This window comes from Nilaparvata lugens, chromosome 8, assembly GCF_014356525.2.
Source record: "Nilaparvata lugens isolate BPH chromosome 8, ASM1435652v1, whole genome shotgun sequence".
NCBI classification, from domain to species: domain Eukaryota; kingdom Metazoa; phylum Arthropoda; class Insecta; order Hemiptera; family Delphacidae; genus Nilaparvata; species Nilaparvata lugens.
The window spans coordinates 8,696,464-8,723,910 of record NC_052511.1 but is presented as its reverse complement, the minus strand read 5'-3'; the positions used below and the strand labels follow the sequence as shown (position 1 = coordinate 8,723,910).

At 36.6% G+C, this 27,447-nt stretch overlaps 1 protein-coding gene across 1 annotated transcript in view; it reads left to right on the top strand.

The window, feature by feature from the left end:
* The first annotated feature begins 743 nt into the window (after positions 1–743).
* LOC111044105 (forkhead box protein K1) overlaps positions 744–27,447 on the top strand; it is a 37,111-nt gene continuing 10,407 nt past the window's right edge. Inside the window, 9 exon segments of the mRNA XM_039433872.1 lie at positions 744–1,618; positions 10,173–10,361; positions 12,639–12,654; positions 12,656–12,807; positions 16,668–16,782; positions 19,117–19,263; positions 20,434–20,624; positions 22,785–22,933; positions 25,946–26,068. Coding sequence (XP_039289806.1) covers positions 1,260–1,618; positions 10,173–10,361; positions 12,639–12,654; positions 12,656–12,807; positions 16,668–16,782; positions 19,117–19,263; positions 20,434–20,624; positions 22,785–22,933; positions 25,946–26,068 — 1,441 coding nt within the window. The 5' untranslated portion in view covers positions 744–1,259.

The window sequence follows — 27,447 nt, the reverse complement described above, 5'->3', positions numbered from 1 at the left end:
TGAATCAAATCTGCTCTGATCATATGGTATTGATTCATATGATCATATATATTTTATATATATATATTCATTGATCATATATATAGTGATTCATATATTATAGCGAATTCCGAGTTAGCCAATTCTATCAAACCACCAAGTTTTATTGTTGACCAACTGTTCAAAGTTCAACACTTTTGTTTTTGATGCAACCAATTCGGCATTGCTGTCCTCGGTCTTGAAAAAGTGTTTAACAGGTAAGACGTTACTCATAGAAAGACTATTGCAGTAAACAAAAATATTATGATGGCACTATAGTCCAGTCAAGGAAAGGTTATAGAGGGAAAAGTTGGGAAGACGTAGGGAAGGCCAGGGAACGAACTATTCATGAGGGCTCTATATAATGTTTTAGGGTGCTAAATTTTATCTGTTTCATAGTTTCAATCATCAGTAGATGAAACATCACATTTTTGGTACCGTTCATTACCTGACCAGATTTAAACAAATTTTATATTAAAATACAGGAAAATTAGCAAGAACTACTCATTGGACTATTGTTTCCAATATAAAATTTGAACAAGAACCGGTAGGAAAAAAATTCAATGAAGAATGAATAAAATCTATTGAAAGATGGGTGTTAGCGTCAATTGCTATGAATAGTCAAACTCAATAGGTACTGCCGTAGGTGGGAAACGTGTGAACTTTAAAACGTGTCCAGTGTAGTGTAGCGTGTAAAGTGTGAAGGTTGCCGTAAAGCTGTAAACATAGCCTTAACACAGCAAGCTTTATTTTATACTCAGTTCTCGTTACCGTATGCTTTAATTAAACGTTTATTCAAGTTCATTTTATAAAAGGTTTAAACGTTCAACATCTTCGATATCGATTGAACTTTTCATTGCGTTCTATTCTAGTCATGAATAAATCATTGTGGTCGTCTCTTATCGATCGGCAGAGTTGAGATTGCCTGAACTAGCCACTTGGTATTCGTCGTTCCATTTGTAACTTGTTCAGTCAACTTGTTTATTTAACCTAAAAGAAAGTGAACTCGCAAGTGAAGAAGTTTGTATCTGAAAGCATTCTTGTAAATTCAATAAGAACTGTTGTTTTGTTTGGAGCGGCTAGTCGATAAGAAGTTTTGTTTTGACACAACCTATCGCGCAACTCGCCTGTCACGTGGTTTCATTTTGGCCACCCACGTTTTGGATTGTGGGTAAACAATATCATACGTTCCCTACAGTCTAGTCTGAGCTCCATATTTCCTTCCCGACTGTGAAGACGTAATGTCCGCACATTCACGGTCTCAAGAGAGCGATGCATGGGCTCTTTTAGCCCTAAAATCAGCTCCTTCGAGTCCAGCAAAGCTACAATGGAACCCAGATAATAAAACTACGCCGATTGCAAGATTAGAAGGTCGTGAATTTGAGTATATGGTTAGGCAGAAACGAATCATTATAGGACGAAATAGCTCACGAGGCGAGGTCGATGTAAACATGGGACATTCAAGTTTTATTTCTCGTAAACATCTTGAATTGTTTTTCGAACATCCTAATTTCTTCATGGTTTGTAATGGAAAAAATGGAGTTTTCATCGATGGTGTGTTTCAACGAAAAGGAGCTCCAGCATTGCAACTAGCAAAATCGTGAGTATTATCATTTTTCATATGTAAACATTATTGGGCGAGTCTCTTCATGCTTATAGAATGTGTTGTTTACTAGTATTCTAATCAATATTACGTGTCCTAATCCACCCAAAATCAATGATCATGACATTTTTAATATGTCTGCCATTATCGCCAGCCGGTTAAATTGCTAAACATTGCCTAGTTGCATTGTTACTATTTCTATCTTGTGAATCATTATTTATCGTTTATCCTTACAATATTTGTGTTTCTATTCAAATATTTGTTCCTTGATAATGAATTTGAAGCAAATTACTGGAAATTTGACTGTATTTATCCACATGTTTTTATTAATTGCATATATTGAAGAGGTGAAACATGTGGCCTTCAATCAATAGCTGATTTGTTTTGATTGGCGGAGGTCAACTATCTTGAGAAATGTGTTTGAAAACATCAATGTTATGAGTGTTCTACTTATTCAGTACAAAATTCTGATATTTCGATAAATTATAATTAATTTTAATTGTAAATTTAAAAATTTTGAAAATGTAAGGTTACATTACGTATTGCATAGTAAAGTAGCCCATTTTTTGTACGCCCATGCTGAGATTACGTTTATTGATATTATCTTAGGTAACATTCACCCCATACGGTTGTGTTTATATCTTGAAAAATATTTTCATACCCAAATTATTCTTCATTTTCAAACTCATTTCATTGTTTACTAATGATATAAACTATTACTTTTAATTTTTTTTTACATACGGTACGGTACAGTACCATAATGAATGGACAGCCTATAAATTGAGTAATTTTTTTGCCAAGCCAAGCGATGCAAAATGTTACGGCTAGAAATTATGTTAATTCAATTTTATACTGATAATTCAATTCATCATTTTGGTTAGATGTAGGCTATTTCAATATGCAAACCGTAGCCGGCTCTAAAATGTATTAGGCCTTTTGGGTGGGAAGTGATTGTTTTATTCTATCCAATCATAACCTTACCGTGTTATGTACTAAATTTTTATCTATTTACTTACCTACTCAATAAGCTTACCTAACTTCTTTTGTAATAAAAAAATGCATTATTTTTCTGTTTTGTTTGTTATTGCAAGTCTCAGCTTTCAACAAATTGATAGTAGCCTACAAACAAACTCAGGTGATCCTGTCAATAACTGCTGGGCTTTGGCTTGGATTAAAAAATCAACTGTGCTAGCAACATCCAGCAAGTGAGAAAGAGACTGTCCCAAATCTGTTTCTTGTTGCTTAAGCTGAGAGAACATGATTGTGACTAAGGCATATCTTGTCATATCTACAAGACGCCCAAAAAATTCAGCGCAAAATACGATCTAGTTGAGGCCTTATGTGAGGTGGTTGGGTCATTCATTTTCTTGTGTTTATACTGCAGCTGAAAATCAGATTCCTATTTATAACTGCAAGTGAACATTATCATGCACATTGCAAGCCTTTCGTTTTGTTGGGCTAAGTGCCGGTTGCACAAAAGCCGGTTAAATTTTAACCGTGATTAATTCCATGAGAACCAATCAGAAAAGCAGTGTTATCAAAAAGGTCTTCTCTGATTGGTTCTCGTGAAATTAATCACGGTTACAATTGAACCGGCTTTTGTGCAACTGGGCCTGAGTATTTCAACTGTAACCACTTCGTCTCTGCCTTATGTAGGCCACATCAAGAGAATCAACAAAATTTGTTATCTTTGACTGATTAGCTTCAATTCTCCACCAATCCATGACCAGCTTGTGTTGGTTAGATTTCGTCATAGAGAAAAATAGAACCACACCAAGCATCACCACAACACTAGTCGTCGACAGTTGTTTGACATTCACAGGATGCACCTCCAGTGATGGTGGGTAAGCTACATTGCAAAAAACGTTAAGCCAAGGTACCCAGAATACATTCTAGGTGCATTGCGTTAAGCACTACTTCAACAGGCTCTCTGCAAAAATAAAGAAGTTTAATTTCAGCGACTTCAAGATCTAGTTTCTTAAGGGCCACGGATTAATTTTTATTGTGATGTTTAGGAGTTTTTGAATGACGACTTGTCTCGAAAGTTATCAGGCTATATTGTCATTAAGTTGATGAGCAAGCTCTTAAATGTAGGAACAAGGTGTGAATTGAATTGGGTCTCAAATTAATGACATCTTGAATGATGAATTAGTGGTTTTGGAACTTTTATCATGACATGGCGCCATCGATCCCTCAATCAATTTTTTTCAAAATTCAAATATTCTTTATTCCAGAAAATGCATTTATACAATATTAAATACAATTGCAATATTTGTATTTAATGTCTATAAAAACACTTTTACTTACATGGGCTACCTTTGTACAAATTAATAAAAACAATATAAAACCCTAGTTGTACCCTTTATTATTAAACACTTTAAAATACTTCAACGACCTCTTTCGACCCTAACTTAGGTCATTTTCAAGTTAAAGTATTTCAAAGTTTCTAATAATAAAGGGCACTACAAGGTTTTTATATTGTTTTTATTAATTTAATGTAATTATAATATGTGGGCAATAGAATGAACAATAATGGATGAAGAAGGTACAATGTACTATGATGAATTATTTATATTGGCCTATTGCAATTTAGCTTTCATACTAAACTCATAAAAGATAATTCGATTTGTATTAGCCTATTGCAATTTACCTTTCATACTAAACTCATAAAAGATAATTCGAAGTCAACGGAAAAATGTACCAAATTGACAGATTCAAAGCCACATGTTGGAATTTATAATGGCACAAGTTCGCACAATGAACTTGTGCCTTGATAAATTACAACATGTGGAACTGGATCTGTCAATTTAGGACATTTGCGGTCACCACATTTTTATATTCGACATTTTTTATTAAATCAAAAAAAAATTAATATTTTTTATAATATCAGAAGGTTATTTATATTATAGGGAAGTATAGTTAAGGGAAGTGTATTTATTATGAATTTGAACTGAGATGGAAATTTTTATGAATTAATGGGCTCATGGTTTTGGATACCACCCTATTAGGCCCGCCGCAAAGTAGACCCACGTTAATCCACGAAAAGCAACCCACGCCGTGGGATGTTTTGTGAACCATTGCTAGGCTTCTCTAGACATCTGTGTAATACATGCAATGAATAATGCAATAAAACCATGCACTTGTCAGCTGATTGATTAAGAATAATAATTCTATAGCAAAGGTTTACAATACATCCCACGGCGTGGGTTGCTTTTCGTGGATTAGCGTGGGTCTACTTTGCGGCGGGTCTTAGGCTCCTATATTGTCAATATAATTTATCATGCTTAATTTTGATCATTAGATGATTTTGATCATTTCTCCTTTTGTCATCTGACAGAACCCAGCCCGTACAAATGGATAATAATAATCATTGCTTTTCACCCAATATCCAAAAATCATGAGATTTTTATTCACAACAGGTTGACTCTCCTGCGATAGACACTCAACAATTCCACCTGTGAATAGTATGGAAACGTTGGAAGGAATTAATTGAATTCATTTTTTATATTTTTATCAATTTAACACCTGCACTTTATTATTACCGTATAATAATCACTTCAAATATCCAATGGAAGCTATATAAATAGAACTAATGATACTGAAAATATTGACCTTATTCAAGAATTACGGTATCTGAGAAATGAGTTATTCAGCTTATTAAATTTTGATGATGTGTTTTACACTTCATAATGAACCAAGATTAGCTCATTAATATCCCAGGTGGAAGTTTAAAATAAAGTTATCCTGTCAAAACCTGATCATCAATAGTACCAAATGTTCCTCTATCGTACTAAAAATTCACTGGCAGCTCAAAATACTGATTTTCCTTGTTTTAAACTTGGGGTCGTATTTGAAAACTCATGAATCTTGCGTACCTTGATTTGCAAAATTCATGCACATCTTAAATTCAATGAGCCACAATAAAAAAACACGCTCAGTCTAGTTCATTCATCCAGTTCTACTACTTGTTTTTGTTGACGTACAGTATTCTCCTTATATATTTCTTCCTTTTTGTTAAATTGTTAACTAATTGTCTCCATTATGAATTGACTTGATTGTCTGAATGATATGTTCTGACTTTGAAAGCGTTACTTCGGGATTTCATATCATTCAGGTTAGGCACACACCAGTTAGTCAAGACAAGACATGATCAGACACGTTTAGTCACAATACTTCACATAGTTGCTTTTGACGCAATACACACTGATTAGTCATTGCAATTAGACATGTCTTCATAAGCAATTATGTGAAGTATTGTGTCTGATCATGTCTTGGTGTGTGCCTAGCCTTATTGTATTTGCTTGAAAATACTCAAGTATAGGCTACTCTAAAATCATCTTTTTGATTTTAGAGGAAAAGCCTATTAAAATTATTGCGTTTGGAAAGTATCCTCTCTAATAAAGAAATGAATCAAATCATATCCACAACAAAACATGCTTACTTCATATTATTTTGACAAGCTCACCTATAGGTTTTACAAGCGTAAAAGCAATATAGGTACAAATTCTATATGTAACAAATTCTAGTTGTTGTACATAACAACCATTACAGTTTGGCAGCTACCACAGAAATGGCTGAACACAAGAATTGAACTGTAATTTACCGCTATACTTATAACTGGATAACTGGAAAAGGTGGACTTTTTATTATTGACTTGAGGAATTACGTAATCCTTGCACTACAAGTCGGTGTTTTAGAGAAATTTTTATTTGTCTTGGATTCAAAATCAAATAAGTTGAAAAACTTTTCAACAACTATTCAAATCGTAAAATATATTGGGTTTTACAATAAATTATTATTGCAACTGGTATTATTCATGCAAGCTGCAAGAAAATAAATTTCCAAAAAAGAAAAGAAATGTGGAATGAATTCAAGGTTGCGCACTGATATAAAGCCTTTAACCTTTGAAAATTGGATCCTGTTTTCTTATGCAAAGTCTACAAATTTTGTTTATTTCAAATCATTATGCAACATTGTTATAGTAGATATAAGAGAAAATGATTGATTTACATCAATGAAATATTTTCAAAACATACCAATGTGTGTTTTAAAGTGATTAACACGATCATATCTGGAATTTCTTGGTTTGTGATAATATTTTGATGAAAACAGTGGTGCCTCAGTGAAGATAGTATCAGAATGATTGTGTTTCAATGAATAAATTTGAAAAAAAAAACATAAATCCATAATATTGAAGTTTCTAAAGTTTAATAATATTGTAAAATATGAAAAGATTAATGAATAATCATGTGATTTTGCGTGAAAACAGTAGAGCTGCGACGGTAGAGGGTACCAGAGAAGGTAGCTGACAGTGTTGAAAATAATGAATGTGTCTAAATGCCTCCGATTTCTTGTTACTTCTACCCTAACTTCCACTATGTTCTGGCACATTTGAATGCCTGCATTACTTTCCAGCTACCTTCACTGGTACCCTCTGCCGTTGTGGCTTTTCTATGTTTTGACGCTTAGTCACATAATTATTCATTTTAATCATTTCATATTTTATAATGTTATTGAACTTGATGAAAGGGGTGGTAGGGAACATGTCGACAACTATCCCTCTTCCGATTTATGTTTTTTTTTAAATTAATTCATTGATACCCAATCATTCTTAACTTATTACGAATGATTGGGAAAGGACGACAATTTTTTCCAATAATTTATACTATAGTCCAAATGGTGATTATTTATTTCATATTTATTTATCATGAATAACAATACACATAACATAGTAGTATATCGACAATATTGTCTTACAATGAACTTGAAATTATACAAAATTTAATCAGAAATTACTAGCATATAACCAGCATATTGCAGTTGTGTTTTCATTACTAGCATCTAGTTGTAAGAACAGTCATCAAGACACTAGTACACATTCAAGATTAACAACAGATAACATACGATTGATTTAAATTGAAATTAAAAAGAGAATTGATCAAGGTAACATAACTTACTTTGCAAATATAAGTTTAATGAATTCTAAACTAATATCACTAACACTTATAAGACCGGTAGTGACATACGGTTGTAAAACTTGGGTTCTCAACTCCAAAAATATGAATGCATTGAGGATTTTCGAAAGAAAAATAATAGATAGAATTCATGGCATCATATGCGAAAATGGAAAATCAGAAGCAATGCAGAAATAAATAACATTCTGCGGGGAAAAGATATATAGCATGTTTCTTAAAGTCTAGAAGAATCAGCTGGCTGGGACATGTGCAAAAAAATGGAGAACAATAGGATGCAGAGGCAGATGCTTGTTGGAAGAATGGAAGGAACGAGAAAAAGAGGTCACTCGAGAACACGTTGGCTGCAGGATGTAGAAAAATATCTAGCGTGCCTAGGAGTTAGAAACTGGAAGAGACTGGCTAATCAGAGAGATGAATGGAGGCGAATTGTAGAGGACCCCAAGGTCCATGCAGTGTGCTGTAGCGCTTCTTAAGAAGAAGAAGAAGAACTTACAATTGATAACAGAGATTTTTATCATCCAACATCAAAGCGACTTAAGCTATAAACGCACTTCTCTATGAGTAATTTTTCAATCCTGCTTTAAATTATTTGTGGATTGACTGGGACGCACTTCTCTATAAGTCATTTTTTCAATCCTGCTTTAAATTTGTGGATTGACTGGGACGTTTTCAAATCAATGGCAGAACATTGAACATTTCTTACCAATGTAGTTTATATTCAACTTATAGAAGTTTTTTCGGTCCTGTTATATTCTCATTAAATTCCTTGAACGAGTATTATGTTGAGGTGGGTCTTGTATGAGCATATTCGCTTGAAACAAATATATTTATTTATTCATTTATTTCATATTTATTTATTTATTCCATTTGTGTGGGTTAGCACCAGTCAGTCATCCAGCTATTTATTCATTACATTAACCAATGCACAAATGAAATACATGATTAGAAAAGGACCAACAGGCCTAGCCCAAAACTGTTCCCTTTCCTAATTTTGATAGTAATAAGTCAATGTCTAAAAGGTAGGTTATGTTGCTTCACTTTCTATCATTCATTTTCTAGGCAAAGACTGACAAATGATAAACATACAGACCATGGACAGTTGATGTTCCATGTTGAAGGAACAATGCTCTACTGGAGGAGCGAGTTGGCTTATCAGATATGAACCTCGGGATTCTTTTTTGAGCCCGAATGAGTGTGCTGAGCCACCCCAGAGCAGAATTCCATAAGAAAGCAATGGCTCGAAATAGCAGTCATAGGCCGTGATAACTGCTTCTCTAACGGAAACCTTCACGAGCCTTGACATGGCATAGGCTGCCGAACTCAAGCGTTTATTTACTCTTATTGTCCACATTGTACAATTATTGGACTTTCATATATTTAAATCATGTTATATTGTAATTGACAAAGTCCAGTAACTTACTGTACTCTTTTCGAGTAGTATCTTGTTCACTTGTAACTTACCGTTTTATACAGGGTTGTGCAGAGAAAACGCATGTTTTTCGAACAGCCAGTACTCGTCAACGGAAGAGGGTATTGCCATAGAGAAACAATAGCGTAAGTAGATATCCCATGGTATGAGTTTATGTCGCAACTTTTACTGTTATCTCAAGCCGATTATTGTCGATTTTTACTGCTTTGGCCGGGTGAGAGTGTATGAACGGCACAATATGAGAGACTACCAGTGTCACACAGCTTCAAAGGAAAGAACTACGTGGACTATCGGCTGGAGATAACAGTAAAAGTTACGATATAAACTCCCTATACCATGGTATTTCTACTTACGCTATTGTTTCTCTATGGTATTGCCCTGGAACGAATGTTGGCAGACGACCCATACTATGCCATTTAAGTTGCTATGAGCGTTGGAACGTACAACATCGTGTGTTCGCTGTTAAGCAGTTTTTTTTTAGAAACAATGAATCTGTAGTCACATTGCAACGCTTTTTCCTCAATATTTTAGAGTTGAGGGTCGAGGTGCAATGCCCGATCGAAATACTCTACTCCGATGGGCTGCAGCGTTTAGGAGTACTAGTTCTGTGATGAAAAAGAAACCACCTGGTCTTCCCCATTCCCCAGAAAGTGTAGACCGAGTCAGAACGGCAGTTGTTACTAGTCCTAGACGACTCGAAGACACTGACTCGGTCTACATTTTCAGGAGTAAGAACTGAACGGGAAAGACCAGGTGGTTTCTTTTTCATCACAGAACTAGTACTCCTAAACGCTGCAACCAATCGGAGTACAGTATTTCGATCGGGCATTGCACCTCGACGCCCAACTCTAAAATATTGACGGAAAAGCGTTGCACCGTGACTACAGATTCATTGTTTCTAAAAAAAACTGCTTAACAGCGAACACACGATGTTGTACGTTCCAACGCTCATAGCTACTGAGATGGCATAGTATGGGTCGTCTGCCAACATTCGTTCCAGGGCAATACCCTCTCCCGTTGACGAGTACTGGCTGTTCGAAAAACATGCGTTTCCTCTGCACAACCCTGTACTTTTGTGAATATTTTGTATGAGAAGTGAATAAATTTGAATTTGATTTGATTAATTGATGGTTTGTTGTTTTTGCAGATGCACGTTCAGATTTCCGAGTACGCCGATCCGCCTAGTGTTCCAGTCTCTGGTGGACGAAGCTGACCCCCCGCTGCACGTCCCGCCTCCCGCCAAGCAGCGACCTCCCCTACCTCCTTTGCGGATCAACATACCTGAGCCAGATGCCAACTTCACCAGTCCCTTCCCATCTCCCACTGGCACTATCAGGTTAGTAATCACAAAAAAATTATCAATCTAGTAGTTTAGAAATGGTTGATTAAAGAATAATATCCGACATTTCAAAACTGCTTTCGAGACATTTCCAAATGTATAATCCTATCAGGATCTAAATTTGGGAGAGGAATAGCACAAGGTTACCTTATTTTTCCTCTCCCTATCATTTTGATAATGTACTTATTATATAAATGAATAAAGAATAAAGAATTTCGAATGGGACCACTTGCACCATTAGGTCAAATTATTAATTATTTATTAGTGTAAAATGGTTGATTCAAAGATAAAATTACACATTTCAAAACTACTATCGATCGTGTTTATTGTGTTGCGATGAACAGGGTAGAGTAGTATCTTCTCTATCATATCTCTTGCATATTTATTGTTTGTGTAACTCACCTGTTGCACATTGTTGCTTATGACGCAACTCACTCTGATTAGTCATTGCAATTAGACATGTCTTCATAAGCAACTATGTGAAGTATTGTGACTAAACGTGACTAGTCTTGCCTTGACTAACCGGTGTACGCCCAGCCTTAGCTTAGTTATATTAAAATACTTTGTAATTTTGTATTCTCCAATACTTCCTTACTAATCCTCCTCCTATTCTCATTTTTCTATTCCTCCTTCTCTATTTCCTTCTTCTTCCTGTCCCTCCTATTTATTTCTCTTATCTTCACACTTAGCTACGCTGAGATAGGTCCTTTCTCCCAATGTTAAATCCAAGCTACGAATCTGACCCGTTCACATTCGTAGATTCTGACCAGTTCGCTTGGATTTAACATTGGAAGATAGGACGTATTTCAAAGTGTAAATAAACCTTAAGAGCCGGTTTCCGAGCTCGGGATTTAGCTAAGTTCTAGACTCTAAACAGTTGGAGTCAGAAAATTAGCTTTCCGAAACGGGGCGTAGTCGCAGCTTTTATAACAGTAGTCGTAGTTTTTATTTTCTCATTTCTATAACTGGAAACGTTTTTCCTTGACGAAATTAAACATTTCTAAATAATTCAAAATAGCTTTACAAATTTACACTATTTTCTCTTTATTTTATTTTGTGTTTAATGTTTTAGTTTTTTGAAATTTAATTCAAACGTGACTTTGACAATGACTACGACTACGCCCCGTTTCGGAAAGTCAGTTTCTTACTCCAGCTGTTTAAAGTCTAGAACTTAGCCAAATCCCGAGCTCGGAAACCGGCCCTAAGGATTTCGTGGCAGAGAGGACCTGGAGTCCTAACTCCGCCCTAATGAAGGCATATAGTCAATCCTCCCTCACATCTGTAATTGAAGAATGTTGAGTGACACATAACCTAGCCACGTTTGGACTGTTGTATAAATTAGAATTGGAGCCGTTTTGGGCTTATAAGCCTGTAGCACTTTTCTGTAAGTTGTGTAATTCTGAATGATTAAATAAATAAATAATAATAATTGAATACATCTTTTACCTTATACTTAGGAAAAGATGCCAACTTTGTCACCTACATACTATGTATCCACTCTCCTGTATTCGTTCTCATAACTCTCTTCTTCCTTTTCCTTCTCCCTCACTCTGTCTCGCTCTCTCTCTCTCTCTCTCTTCCCTCCTCCTTATCCTCTATTGATACATCAACCAACCGACACTACCCAATTCCCACTTGGTTACCCACTATGTACCCACTTTCATGTATTTGTTATCATATAACTCTCTTCTTCCTTTTCCTTCTCCCTCACTCTGTCTCGCTCGCTCTCTCTCTCTCTCTCTCTCTCTCTCTCTCTCTCTCTCTCTCTCTCTCTTCCCTCCTCCTTCTCCTCTATTGATACATCAACCAACCGACACTACCCAATTCCCACTTGGTTACCTACTATGTACCCACTTTCATGTATTCGTTGTCATATAACTCTTCTTCCTTCTCCTTCACTCGCTCACTCTCTCTAGCGAGAGCTAGGGTTGTGTGGTAGAGAGGACCAGGAGTCCTAACTCCGCCCTAATAAAGGCATATAATCAATCAATCAATCACTCCCACTTCCACTCCTCCTCCTTTTCCAACCGTGACTTCCCATTGCCAGATCTCTCTTTCTTCCTTTTCCATATATTGATACATCCAACAACTGTGACTTCCCCCTTTTCTCTCTCACTCTATCTCTCTCTGTGACACAATGTCTCTCATTACCTCTCTCTATCCAACATTCATGACTTGCCATTGCCACCTTCCGATCCATTCCGCAAACATGATTTTCAAGCAATTTGTGCGATGTTTGCGTGCGTTGTCTGACTTGGTGGCAAATGGTTGCAGTGCGGCAAACTCATGCCCCGGCGAGTCCGCGGTCGCACGGGCCGCGCGGCAGTGGTCGCAACATCACGTCCGACCTGCAGATGGTGGCCGCATATGCGGCTGCGGTCGCCGGGCCCAACTCGGTCATCAACACTGTCACCGTTTCCACGTCCAATAATCTCGACGATCGGTAGGTTGGCTCTTTGAAATTGCATTAAGCACTTTGTTCGATTAAAGTTGCATGATATTCAGAGGCGTTGCCTCAATTCTCATCTAGTTTACCTGTCTAATCAAACAACCACCCCCCCCCCCAGAAATTACTTTTCAAAACTAAAAAACTACATTTTATGAGTGCCGTTTGCACTGTGTCAGTTTAAACTAAATTTCAGTTTAAACTGGATTAAATCCATATCATGTCTGGTTTGTTAAAATGTGGCCCATTTTGAGTTTAAGCCACCAGCTGATTGAATTCCTTTTAAATCAAATCATCGTTTATTGCCATAAAACATTAAAACATGAAAATACAAGTTGAAGAACTCAACTATCACAGATAAAACTTATACTACACACTACAATCCACACATAACTTAAACAACAATGGATCCATGAGCAATCACTGCAGCACAGCTGCACCACAACACAATTATAAGCTTTGAAGCCTGATTTTCATTAGTAGAGTTAGTGGTAGAGTCCCCGGGGCAAGTACTAACTATCTTGTGAACTCTCCCAATGAAAACGTCCATGGTAGAGTACTAGTTTTTAGTATAGTAAAGTGGGATAGCACCGTGGGATAGTACTCCAACTCTACCATTTGCCTTCCCCACCATCAACCACCACTTCTTACTCTACCACTACTATGCTAATGAAAACAGTCTCGAGCTAGTAGTTAGTCGTGCCGTAGGCTATCAAGGTTAAGAAGTATTGTTATTTAGGGTTAAGAAGGTTAAGAAGTTTTAATTCATTAAAGTGTTAATAAGTGTTTAAGTATTAATTTATTAAAAATTATTGACATTTTAAGGTTAGTTCTGTTCACTAGACAACAAACTTTACCTAATATTCTCAATTGTAGTGAAAACAGTTACTCGGCCAAGTAAGTAAAGTAAAGTTAGCTCGGTAGAGTTAGTATCCCAGTTACTCGACCACTAATTCTACTATAGTGAGGTCCACGTTATAATGACAGTGGATAAAGATAGAAGAATAGCGATGCCGATTCTCTGCATTAATTAATCATATTTCTACACTGTCAAAAACATAGTTGGTACCGTTGTGGACCTAGAAAAGGATAGTACCACCGGCTTTGTCGAATGATAGAAAGGAATAGCAAAACCAAAGTTGATCAAATACTGTCATTATAACGTGGACCTCACTATAGTGAAAACCAGGATCGACAGTGAAAACGACCCTAATTCGTAATTAGCTAATTCAAATGTTTGCCAAAAAATTATGAAAAATAAAACATAGCCTACTTGTTGAACGAGCTATAACAGATCGAACCAAAACTGGCAAAATATAATCTCAAACAATAACACTTGAAGCATGCACTCAACTCACATCGGCTTCAATCGGCTGTTATCGGCAATGTTCGGACGAGGGCTTTCTGTCGCATGAGCGAAGCTCTGGCTCCGATTCACTGCTATGAAAAAGAAGCCTATTCACTCCTCACCACTCCTCCTTCGAGAATAACATTATCATTATTATTATGCCGCTGGACTATCGCTCGAAATGAGCTAGCTTTGCGTATATGGTTATGCGCCGCATCGCACACGCTAAATTCGAGTTGAAACTTGAGCCACTACTGTTTCTACGAAACTCTCTACCCAATAATCGAGAGGCTTCTAACATAAAATGAACAACCAATAACAATAAATAAACCACTGTGAAATTACAAATTATAATGATAGAAAAATGGAGATGAGTAAACAATATTAAATTGATAATAATATGAAAGTAGTACCCTTTTCTCATAAAAGTATCTCTCACTAATTAAACCAACCTCGAATAGAGCAACAAAGAAAAAAGAAACATCAAAAAATCGGAGATAGAAAGACTTAACATCAAAAATTATTCTTGAAGCCTTTCGCTGTGATGACATAACAATGGCAACAGAATGATGCTCTTTTGTATCTTCTTGGAAGCAACGTGTTGTTTCCAAAAAGATACACAAGTAGCCTCAATGTATCTTTCCACAAGCAACAGATGCTCTTTTGCATCTTCTTGAAAGAAACATGTTGCATCCGAAAAGATAGACAAGTAGCTTCAATGTATCTTTCCATAAGCAATACAGGGTCTGTATAATATTGAATGAAAAAGACTAAGAAATTGTCAAAAAACCACTGATTTATTGATAATTAGAAAGACCGGTTTCGGCTATTACACCATTGTCAATCTCTGATAAACTACTCTGATAAACTCTTATAAACTGTATAATAAGTAACCGGACTGACCTCAGGAAATTTTGTATGGGTAAAATATGTACAATTTTTCATTAGATATCTTCAAAATAGTCCCTATTGGAGTCGATAACACGCTGATACCGGATTTTCAAACCCCTGAACGCTCCCTGGAAGTCGGCAACCTCTATGCTGTCTAGAGCCCTCGTCGTAGCACGTTAAACGTTTTCCAGAGACCCGAACCGCGTCCCCTTAAGTTGTCTCTTAATTTTGGGGAACAAAAAGATTCTCGGTGGTGCCATAAACGGGCTGTAAGGAGGATGTGGCAACGTTACCCTCGACTGTTTGGACAACTGCTCGGTGACGAGCAGGCAGGTTTGCGACGGAGCATTATCGTGATGGAGGATTCACGAATCGGCAATCCCCGGACGGACTCGATGAACCCGGGCGGTTAGTCGACGTAGCACCTCTCTGTGGTACTGGCCTTTCACAAAGAGTTTGTGCCACCCGGCCAAACTTTAAACGACCAGGTGGCACAAACTCTTTGTGAACGGCCAGTACTACAGAGAGGTATACAGAGGTCTCTGTAGTACTGGTGTTTACAGTTTGGCCGGGTGGCACAAACTCTTTGTGAAGTCGTTTGAAGTTTGGCCGGGTGGCACAAACTCTTTGTGAAGTCGTTTGAAGTTTGGCCGGGTGGCACAAACTCTTTGTGAACGGCCAGTACTATAGAGAGATGCTCCGTCGACTAACCGCCCGGGTTCATCAAGTCCGTCCGGGAATTGCCGATTCGTGAATCCTCCATCACGATAATGCTCCGTCGCACACCTGCCTGCTCGTCGCCGAGCAGTTGTCCAAACAGTCGAGGGTAACGTTGCCACATCCTCCTTACAGCCCGGATATGGCACCACCGGCCTTCTTTTTGTTCCCCAAGATCAAGAGACAACTTAAGGGGACGCGGTTCAGGACTCTGGAAAACGTTCAACGTGCTACGACGAGGGCTCTAGACAGCATAGAGGCTGCCGACTTCCAGGGAGCGTTCAGGGGTTTGAAAATCCGGTATCAGCGTGTTATCGACTCCAATAGGGACTACTTTGAAGATATCTACCTAATGAAAAATTATACATATTTTGCCCATAAACAATTTTCTGAGATCAGTCCGGTTACTTATTATACAGACTATGTAGATGCTCGTTTGTATCTTCTTGAAAGCAACATGTTGCATCCGAAAAGATACTTAAGTAGCTTTAATATATCTTTCCATAAGCAACAGATGCTCTTTTGTATCTTCTTGAAAGCAATGTGTTGCATCCGAAAAGATACACAAGTAGCTTCAATGTTTCTTTCTATCAGCAGCAGATGCTCTATTGTATCTTCTTGGAAGCAACGTGTTGTATCCGAAAAGATACACAAGTAGCTTTAATGTATCTTCCATAAGCAACAGATGCTCTTTTGTATCTTCTTGAAAGCAACATGTTGCATCCGAAAAGATACAATGTATGACGACATGGATATCATGCATGTATATCATGCATGTCCTACCATTAGTGGTCAGCCTTATAGTGCAAGTTTATCATAAACTCAGGCGTGTAATTATATTTTTTTTTGTGGTAGGATATTGAATTCATGATTGAAAATTGATTTTATTTTTATTTTTCAGAAACGAAATGCTTATAGATGGATCAAGCCAGCAGAACGACGACATTCATCAGAATGACGGCAAGCTGTTTCGTCCTGCGAACGGCTGCTCGTCCGATTACAACACCCCACCCAAAGTAAATTATTTATCTATTCTTAGGTACTACATTATCATTTCATCAAGGTATTGATTATAATTATACTCTCTTGGACCTAAATTTATTTTAATGTACTGTATTTTAATCAAATCAAATTTCATTTATTCCTTGAGTTGCATAAAAATGACAAGCTTCGCAACATTGAATCGTCACAATCAATAATAAAATACAGAAAATGGGAGCAAAATATAGTACAATAGTGCAAGGAGGAGACGTCAAAAAACACACTGCCTCTAGGAGCACCCCTTGGAAGAAATCGATAATCATGTGTTTGTAATCTTGTGTTTCACATAAATAATTATTAACATAGCCACCTCTAAAACAAGGCCGCGGCCTACGATATTGCAACGTCGCAGTGTAGGCCTAGAATCTAATACGTGATTGGTGAAAAATATTTTAAAAAATACCAGCTAATCTTTTTCACCAATCATCTATTAGATTGTTGGCCTACATTTCAACGTTGCAACATCGGCCTTGTATTAGAGGTGGTATATGTTATTAATGGTATGATGCATTTGTAGATTAATAGTATTTTAATCATCCATGAGATTGATTAATATAAGTTATTGAATACACAGTGAGAGTGTGATTTGTGTTTGAATCTCAATAACATTTTTGCTGTGAGAATCTAAAGACAGTATTGTATTGACAGGATCGTATTACATTTGTTTTTATGTCCAAATTTAAACTATTTTTTGCTGTGAGAATCTAAAGACAGTATTGTATTGACAGGATCGTATTACATTTGTTTTTATGTCCAAATTTTAACTACATTATCATGAAGAAAGTATTGAACGCATTAGATAATGTAATCAGTTTATAACTAATAATAATAATACTGAGAGTGATGCCCACATAAGCTCTTAAGCTTGTGCGTGAGTAATGAGTGAGAGGGATGATGATGATGAGAGATGACGACTACTTTTTAGGTAGTCTGGACCAACGGCTTATCGTCTCCTCCGAAATACGTGGTGGCCGTATCTATGTGATTGTGCTGTGGTCAAAAACTTTTTGCCCCGGTCGAGATTCGAACTCGGGTTCTCTTGATTATTTGACCAGCGCGTTAACCACTTACTCCAACGAACCACCCAAAATTGAAATCAAATTTATAGCTATAAGTTTTTGATCAGCGATTGTCGTGTTATCTTTGATATTATACAGTAGATGAAAATGAGAACAATTATAATATTGTTCATAGAAGTTATAATGACATCAATTTGCCAGTAGGGTTTCATATTTTGAATTAAAAATCAGCACCTGTATTGAAAATTGAAAAATTGCTAGATTCGCTCCTACCAGGGTAAATGAATTCTAATATTATGTAGATAAAAAAGGTATTAACCATTTTTATATTTATCTGTAACAAAATGCTCAACCTAAAACAGCTTCTCTCCCTAAATTTAATAAATAACACAGCATCAGCTTTGAAAAACCTTTGCCAATACACTTTCCCTATTTATTATATTATGTTGTGATGTAGATGCATTAGAATTGTACAGGAGGGTTAAGTGGGAGAGAGGGCCGGCTGCGCCCTAACTTCGCCCTCCAGCTTAAAATAAAGGCAGCCTATCTATCTATCTATCTATCTATATTACTTACTCACTCACTACTTACTCCCAGGGCCATCTATATCTAAGTTGATATTTGGCCGCACCAAACTGTCTCCACATAGTTCGCTCCTCAGCATCTCTTTCTGTCGCTCCAAGTCTCTCCATGTCAGTCTTAACCTGTTGCCACCATCTCTGTCTAGGTCTCCCACGGCGTCTTCTTCCTAGAGGGTTGGGTGTTGAAACTTGTTTCAGCTTGGACTCTTTTCCTCTTCTGAGTATGTGCCCAGCCCATTGTAATCTCCTACATTTTATTTCACTTACAATGTCTGGTTTATTGTTGGGGTCTCTGATTTCCTTATTATGTTTCCTCCTCCATTCTCCTTGCTCGTACGTGGTCCCATATATCTTTCGCAGCACTTTATTCTCAAACGCTATGAGCTTTTGTTCTTCTTTCTTGGTCATTTTCCAAGTTTCAGACCCATAGAGTAACACTGGACTCTATTTATTATATTAGATGAATTATTTCAGTTTCAGTGTTCCAGAACCTTTATTAAATTCGGGAGTAGATCAGTTTTGGGCTGAGACTGTCGCTCTCTCCCAGTCATGGGTTGTGTGACAGAGAGGACCAGGAGTCCTAACTCCGTCCTACTAAAGGCAAATAATCAATCATATCGATTTGTGATTGTTATGAATAAATTAATAAATGAATGATCTGTAATTTTTATTGATAAATTAATGAATGATAAATTCTGTGGTGTTTCAGGAAGAGACAAAGCCGCCGTACTCTTATGCTCAGCTAATCGTTCAAGCTGTGGCCTCTGCCCCCGATAAGCAGCTTACTCTCAGTGGTATTTACTCTTACATCACCAAAAACTACCCCTATTATAGAACAGCCGACAAAGGTTGGCAGGTAAGTGCATCTCTATTATTTCGATTATATCTAGAATTAGTTATTCTCTCATTTTTCATTGAAATATAGATAAATGCCTTTATTTTTACATTTAAAAATGTAAGTCAACAGAGTCAGCTAATTGTGAGTGCGGTGAAATGCAAACGCTCCACCATATTTCCGATGAGTATCCACTTTATAGGTTCACAACTGGGACTGCAGGTCTCCTCACTCTTAGTGTAGATGCTCTCCAGTGGCTGAATGACCTAGAAGTACCAATCTAAAAGTTTATATATGTGTTTTCATGTAACTTTATTATTTTAATTTTTTTGACAAAGCTATTCAACTGGCAAATTTTAGTTTTTCTTGTCGACTTTTCTAGTGAGGATAGTACTATTTTTTTCCCCTGACCATACGAATGGTCAATGTGGAATATTTTAATCAATCAATAATGGAATATTTTAAATATTTAAAACATTTTTAGTGATGTGAGCGAAGTTGAGGCGATAAGAGCCCCTTTTTCACTTGACCCACCATAGTAAATTGAATCAAGTGCACCAATAATTTTAATGTTTGAATTATTGAACAATCAATAAATTATTTTATTGGAGCCAAAAACGAGATATATGTTGATAGAACTCTACTGTTACTTCTTGAAAGTATTTTTTATTCACTCCTTAGTGAATTGAAATTTTGTGAAGCTATTCAAACAGTATGATTAGAATCATAGATGATTCTATTCATTTCATTCTCTTGGATGAAGAGGTTTTAAATTGCCACTTTCAAGTTCTAAGACGAAAAATATACAGAATCGATTTTGGAACCCTTTGAATGCTTTCTAATATTCTGTTGAATTGTTTCATTTAATTTTTTGCCGATATCTAATGCACGATCCATTGCTGAAAGGTTTATTCAATGAGTGGGTATCAAATTGTAAGTAGCTTTTTAGTTGAATAACAGAATATATCTATAGTGAGTCACGTTATAAAGTCTGAAGCTGATTAACATCGTTTGTTATTCTTGTTTGTCATTTTGACAAAGCAGATTATACCATTTTTTCTAGCTCCGATTCGTTGCCAAATATTTTGTGTACCAACAAGAAATATAATGAACTACCAGAATATTCAATCTCTTTCATGAGCATGTACTAAATCATGATTGGATTTTTGTAATGGATTGTTTTGTTTGCAGAACTCTATTCGCCACAACCTGTCGCTGAACCGGTACTTTGTGAAGGTGCCGCGCAGCCAGGAGGAGCCAGGCAAGGGTTCGTTCTGGCGCATCGAGCCGCAGTCCGAGGAGAAGCTCATTGAGCAGTCGTTTCGAAGGCGGCGACAACGCGGTGTTCCTTGCTTTAGAGTTCCTTTCGGCCTGTCATCGAGGTATGCTACTACTAAATTTATTAGTTCCAATACACAGAATGTTTCTGGAATAGAGCGCCAATCTTCATGAGTGTTTTCCTCACATCAAAATATAGAAAAAAGTTCCAGTAAACTTGCTTTGTTTCCGAGATAAAGATGGCGGAAGTTTGTCGGTCTATTTTAGAAACACTCTGTATAGGCTACTAGTTTGTAGTTTGAAAAGGGTCTGCTGCATGGAAATAGTATCTTAAGTCACAAGGACGGGAAGGGCCGTTTTGCAGGCGAGAATGATGTTTCATTCGAGCACTGCAAAAGACATTCACGTCCAAGTAACTTACACTTTTTTTGTCATAATAATCTAGAAAAGAATAATTGAGAAACAGAAAACATTACCTGCTTGTGCTGACATTACTACATCCATTCTATAAACATAACCTAGTTTACAAGTTTCGAATCAGGAATTTCTTGATTGTAGTTGACGAAACATCCACCTGGAGCGCTAAAAGGCGGCAGTTTTGCTGTTCCAAATTCGGAACTAGGAAACATACTCGACTGTAAAGAAAACATATGATTTTATTACAGTATAGTACACGGTATATAGAAGAAGACGGTAGGTGTCACGCGCATGTTTGTGCTAAATTTCCGGTGTAGCTGACGTCATTTTATATCCAATCATCTGTTTTAACAAATAAGTTTCATAAATTGCCAATAGGTGTTAAACACCTCGGTTGGTGGCGGTGACGCAATCTAGCTGGCTGGCCACTGCGCACACATTTCATGACCCCTACCGTTTTCATCTAAATACCGTGGTATAGTATGCTGTAATGAGAATCATCTGTTTATTTGTTCTACAATCAGCTGTTTACCGGCTTGATTTCATGGATGTAAAACAGCTGAAATTGAATGACTGTGACAAAAAAGACTAAGTAAAGGATCTGCTTCAACATGATCATAAGCCAGAATTCGTGGCGCTTGCTACAGCGAGTCCATAGTGCATTCGTGTGACGTCAGCACAGGTAGGGCTCCTCCTACATCAATAAAAATTTGTTGATCTCAGCTGATCTATATCAGCTGGTGTTTTTATTGGTGTAGGAGCCCTACCTGTGCTGACGTAACATGAATGCACTATGGCTTTGTTTACGGAGGTAGTGGTCGGCTAGAGTTTGTCAGTTGGAAGCAATGGATGTCACACAGATGCAACCGGGCATTTTTTCTCAATTTTGTTGTGTCCGGCTTGGTGTGACATTATCATTAAGATAACATTTTCTTAGTGTTAGTAAGCTGCTGATAACATGAAAGTTGAATCTAACTTGAGTAGAATAATTCAGTTGAACAATTATGTCATACATCGATACATGATTTATACTTTATTCGACAGATCTCTTTTCCGCAGTTCTATAAAACACTTTTGGTAGCGTCAAGTCTCTTGATTGCATTGAAATATTAGATAGCATTTACCGAAACATTCTTGAACAATAATTGGTGTACAAAATTTGAACGTTGAGTGTCTATATAGCTAATACAAAAAGAAATAATACATAAGTAATAATACATATAAGTATGGTTATACATATAAGTATTACCATAGAGAAAGCATACAGGTTTACCAAAATCCCAATATCAGTATTTGTTTTTATGTGAATACTCTTTTAAATGCTTGTGAAAATATTTGTTATAAATATTTATGAGTGTTTATTAAAATGACTAATATCTTACCTTGTTATGCATCACTTGAATAATGAAAATGAATGAATGAATGGCTCGCAGTATACTTATAGTATAATACTAATACAAATGAATGGTTTAAGAGTATACTTAAAGTATAATACTAATATAGAAGTTGATAATAAATTGTTCTAGGAAAATTACATATCATTGTTTTATTCCAGAAAATTACGACAGATAATAATCATCCACCTCTATCAGAATTTATTAGGTCTACAATATTGGTCTGTGTTTGATCGATTAATGCATAAACGTAGTCAAAATAATCTAGTATGATTGTATACAATCGACCGCCTTAGTTCTGTACTTAACACTACTTTTGAAAGTAGTAATGAATAAATTGATAATTATCACCTTATTGATTGTTTTTATCCGTACAGTAAATATTTAACATGGATAAGCAATAACAGAAATTATTATTACTTGATTATTAAATAATTTTGACTTTTTGCATAGGTCGGCGCCTGCTTCTCCAAGCCACGTAGGCATGAGCGGCTTAATGACGCCGGAGTCACTGTCCCGAGAAGGCTCTCCCACTCCCGACAGCACAGTCATCTCACCGGTCGTCACAAGTCAGTCGGCGCCCGGATCTCCAGGACATCCTGGTAATTATTGAAACTAACAGTCTATTGTAGACATATTATTCATCAAATGGTGTATGTAGGTGACTTAAAGGTGTATTTTCTAAATGGATTACTTGTAAAGTTCACCTCAATAGAAACAGAAAAGTTTAGTGATATACATGATTGAACCACTAAGTTGAACGATTGTAGCATTTATACAGGGACCGGCATATTAATCTGACGATTTTGTAGTAATTGTTGTGTTGACACCACTGTCATTGAAAAGGCGGGAATGTTGTACATGGACAGGTCTATTCATGCCATTTCAGTAGCCAGTATGTCGTGGTCAAGTGAACATCGAGCGTTTGTGATTGAAACTTATTTTAGAAATAATGACTCAGTTATTTTAACACTGCGTTTATTTTGCAGACATTTCAATTTAAATCGACACGCGCCTGTTCCTTGTAGGAATAAGATCTTGTTGAGGATAAAGAATTTTGGGAACAGGTCGTCTGCTTTAAAAACGAAACCAACCGGACGAAAACGGACTGTGAGAACGCCTGTAAACATTAATGCGGTAATAGTAGCTGTTACACGGTCTCCACGACGTTCAGCAGCCAAACATGCGCTAGCCATTTTTGATCAAAATGTACGACGTATTCTTCATTCCGACCTGAAATTTCATCCGTATAAGATAAAAGATAGTGCAACAACTTAATCCAAATGATTGGGCACAAAGCAAAGCCGCTTGCGAGATCATTCTCAAAAATGTACACCAGGATGCCGTTATTCTTTCAAGTGACGAGGCACATTTTCATTTGTCGGGATTTGTGAATAAACAAAATGACCGTTATTGGGCAGCCAATAATCCACAGAACTAAAGGAAGTCATTCAACGATAAATTGAAGCAAATTCCACTAGTGATGATTGAGCGAGCAATGGTAAATTTTAGAATTAGGATAAGTGAGTGTGTGAAAAGTGTAATAGAAAAAATTTCGATGATATAATCTTCAAATAAAAAAACTTTGTGAGCAATCTATGTAATTCACTGTAAATTGCAAAATTTGATAATCACAATCATGTTTTAATTGTACGAAGCCAACTTTCATTATTATCCCTCAAAAATCGTCAGTTTTTTATGCCGGACCTGTAGAAACGCAGCTTATTGTAGAAATTATATTATTCATCAAGATGGAGATGTGTTTTCCAAATGAATTACTTGTAAGTTCATCTAAATAGAAACAGACAAAGTTGAGTGATTCACATGATTCACGAAATCATACAGATTGTAAAAGTTTAGAATCAATTTTCAACTGTGTAGCTTTGAAATGAGTAATCTTAATTCCCACAATAAGAAATCTCCAGTATTAGAATTCAAGAATTTATTTGAGTATCAATTATTCAGAAGTGAGAGCTTGTTAGCAACGTGAAGACCAGTTCAGACGCTCCAGCTGGTTACCCATTGATACTGTATCAGTATCAGTGAACGTTTCCGGTAAAGTGAGAATATTATTTCCTTGAGCTCTATTGGGACTATTCATATTCACTCGGCAGGCTGAGTGGGAACAGTCTGATTAGAACTCGTGGGAATTATATATTTCCTACAGTTACGTTGAAAAGTGGCCATTGCTGCACTGATTACAGAACGCAAAGAATCACTTTTCCGCTCTAGTGCGGGAAAAATTTTTCTGCACTCCAGATTTGCAACATGGCAACGCAAAATACTTAGTAGGTTATATGGAGCAACAGTGCAGCAAAATCAAAATGAAGTTGGTAACAGTGACTGCTGTGGCTGCTATAGTGAGCAGAGGTGCAACCAAGCACAACGCGCTAATTATTATTCATTATATCAAGGACAACGAGGACTTTAGGATTTTAGGATTAAGGTTTTTATCAATAATAAAATTACACAGAAAAACATTTGATGGATTTCAGGCAATTTTACCCATAATTACCCACTTTTCATATTCAATGGTAACTGTAGGAAAAACTTAATGTGAAATATGTGCGCAAAGTTCCTCTGCTGCACTCAAGAAACCATTCCGCCCGAGCCGTAGGCGAGGGCGTAAACGTTTCTTTCGGTGCAGCAAACTGACACTTTGCGCACTAGTTGCACAAATAACTATTTACTGTGCCGGACACTTAAGTTGGAATCCGCTTTTATAGTCCAAACAAGAACAATAAGCAAAGGTTGTCTTTCCTACTCGTCTCATTGTTTACTTGATGTAAATAACTAAGGGTAGCCACTAACGGAAATGTGTGAACACACATGTTCGTCATACATGATGTACGTCATCAGCGAAAGGCTTCAAACAATATTTTTTGAGGTTAGATTTTTTATTTCTTCTTCGCTGTTCTATTTGAGGTTAAATTATTTTTGTATCATCAAAATTGTAATTTTCCAGTGTTTTCTTCATTATTGACCGAGCGAAGTGAGGTCTAAGATTCAAGTCGACGGTTTGACATATCTCTTAATGTTTAAATGTTTATATGTTGCGCATTTACGGCGAAACGCGGTAATAGAAATTCATGAAATTTGACAGGTATGTTTCTTTTTTAATTGCGCGTCGACGTATATACAAGGTTTTTGGAAATTTTGCATTTCAAGGATAATTTGAAAGGAGAAAGAAGCCTCCTTCATACGCCAATATTAGAGTAAAAATCAGACTATAGAATTATTCATCATAAATCAGCTGACAAGTGATTACACAGATGTGTGGAGAAGCCAGTCTATTGCTGTATTTCCATAAGGTCTATAGTTTCAATCAGGTACTTGTGGATGAGAATACTGCGTGAGGTCCACTGTTCACAGAACTACTAGTTTATTTTATGTTAGTAGATGCTGTCGATAACGGTTTTTCGTTCGAAGCATTTTTCGTGATTGTCTTTTTCGTTCATATCATGCTCGTTCACACATGTCCTAATATACTAAATGTAACTTATGTAAAGTAATTAGGATCAATCGCAAAATCATGGCATGAATATAATAAGTTCATACTTTTCATATATTGAAGTCATTAATTTTTGACGAGCTTGATTTTTGTTTTGTTTCAGGTGTGACATTTGTGAGCACCAGTAACAACATCTCAGTGCCAGGCGGCAACATCGCAATGATTAACAAGTCACGCATTGTTCAGCATGTCACTTTAGTCCCCAACGGCGACACTAGTAGAGAAGGTAAACATATTATTGTTTTAAGGCCCGCCACAAAGTAGACCAACGCTAATCCACGAAAAGCAACCCACGCCGTGGGATGCTTTGTAAACCATCGCTAGGCTTCTCCAGACATCTGTGCAATACATGCAATGAATAATCCACTTGTCAGCTCATTGATTATGAATAATTCTATAGCAATGGTTTACAGAACATCCCACGGCGTGGGTTGCTTTTCGTGGATTAGCGTGGGTCTATTTTGCGGCGGGCCTAATAGATGATAACTACGAGAGATAGTTCTAGCTATGGATTAAACCAACCGTTATCAATTGTTTACTTAGCTGATCTACTAAGCATAGATTAGCTCACCAGCATTTATTAACCTGAATGATAAGGTAATTGTTGATGAATACAGTATTTGATTGAAATTTATCTGGCCTTATGCAACTCGGTTTTCTCTTTCTGTCGTGTTATTTGCATCTATAGTTTCAAGTTTTTATTGGGCCAGTTGAACATAGAAGTTACATATAGCCAAGTCACAATTCACATTAAAGAAACATACAATAAATTGCACAGATACAATACATACAATAGACAATAATAAATAAAATAAAACAGATCATTTAAAGCTAATTTACAATTAGATCAGATAATTTAGTCTCCTGTACGTGGGTATAAAAAGCATTATATTAAATTGACTAGGGTGTTGTGATCAGCAGTAATGAATTCTTCTACTGAGTAAAATTGATTCACAATCAACCAGGATCTAAGTACTTGGAGAAAACGTTTATTCGGCAAGGATCTAACTTGAGTTGGTAGCAAGTTATGGAATTTGTAAGCTATCACAGGGTAGCTCGACTTGGACTTTTCAAGTCTGCATCTTGGTATATATATACTCTCACGGTTTCTTGTGAAGTGACTGTGAATTTCATTGCTCTTTGGTAGCCTATCCTGCATCTGATGTATATCCTTCAAACATTGATAGATGAACTCATTAATGACGGATAGAATGCCATTTTTAGAAAGAAGGGGCTTACAGTGATCTAGATAGCCTGCCCCAGAAATCACCCGGACCGCTCTCTTCTGAATTAACAGAACTTTAGAAGTGCTAGAGTGAGTGCTAGAAGTGCTAGAGTGAGGCTCACGTTATAATGTATTGCTATCCTTGTCTATCATTGAACAAAGCGTATAGCGTTATCTCTTTCTCGCATCGCTCTGTTGCCAGATCGTATTTCAACAATGTAGAATTAATGATTAAAATGTTTCTTCTTAATTATGTAAGTTCATTATGAAATTATTGAAAAATATAATTTTTTGCTTAATGAAATACTGTTTAATTGATTATTTTAAACGAGAATGAACAGTTAATTTTACATCAATAAACCTGTATCAGCTACCGTCTA